Here is a 354-nt window from a genome sequence, read left to right on the forward strand (position 1 = left end):
TGATACAAGATGCCACCTCAAACGCGTATACTATGAGCATCAGAATGAAGTACTGGAAGGGAAACAAATGAGAAGAATTGCATTTACCCTCAGAGAGAGACTCCCCCTGTCTCCAATGATTATTACATTTTTTCCAGCATGTAATACATATAAATATCACTAAATATAATCATCTAATCATCCATGCAGTTATTCAACAAACCCTCACTGATCAGTTGCTTGGAGTAAGACTTGGTGCTAGGTGCTAGTCAGCTCAATTCTCTCTGTTTCCCCAGAGAACAAAGGACCACTGAATTCAGAGCTTTCTCAGGCTAGCTGAATTTCTATTTTAGCTGGGAAAAACAAGAGAGTGAA

At 39.3% G+C, this 354-nt stretch overlaps 1 protein-coding gene across 1 annotated transcript in view; it reads right to left on the minus strand.

The window, feature by feature from the left end:
• UPK1B (uroplakin 1B) overlaps window positions 1–354 on the minus strand; it is a 25272-nt gene that overhangs the window by 21468 nt on the left and 3450 nt on the right. Inside the window, exon 3 of the mRNA XM_004373663.1 lies at window positions 1–52. Coding sequence (XP_004373720.1) covers window positions 1–52 — 52 coding nt within the window. The remainder of the gene's footprint in view (window positions 53–354) is intronic.

Source organism: Trichechus manatus, unplaced genomic scaffold (genome assembly GCF_000243295.1).
Source record: "Trichechus manatus latirostris isolate Lorelei unplaced genomic scaffold, TriManLat1.0 scaffold00026, whole genome shotgun sequence".
Lineage (NCBI taxonomy): Eukaryota > Metazoa > Chordata > Mammalia > Sirenia > Trichechidae > Trichechus > Trichechus manatus.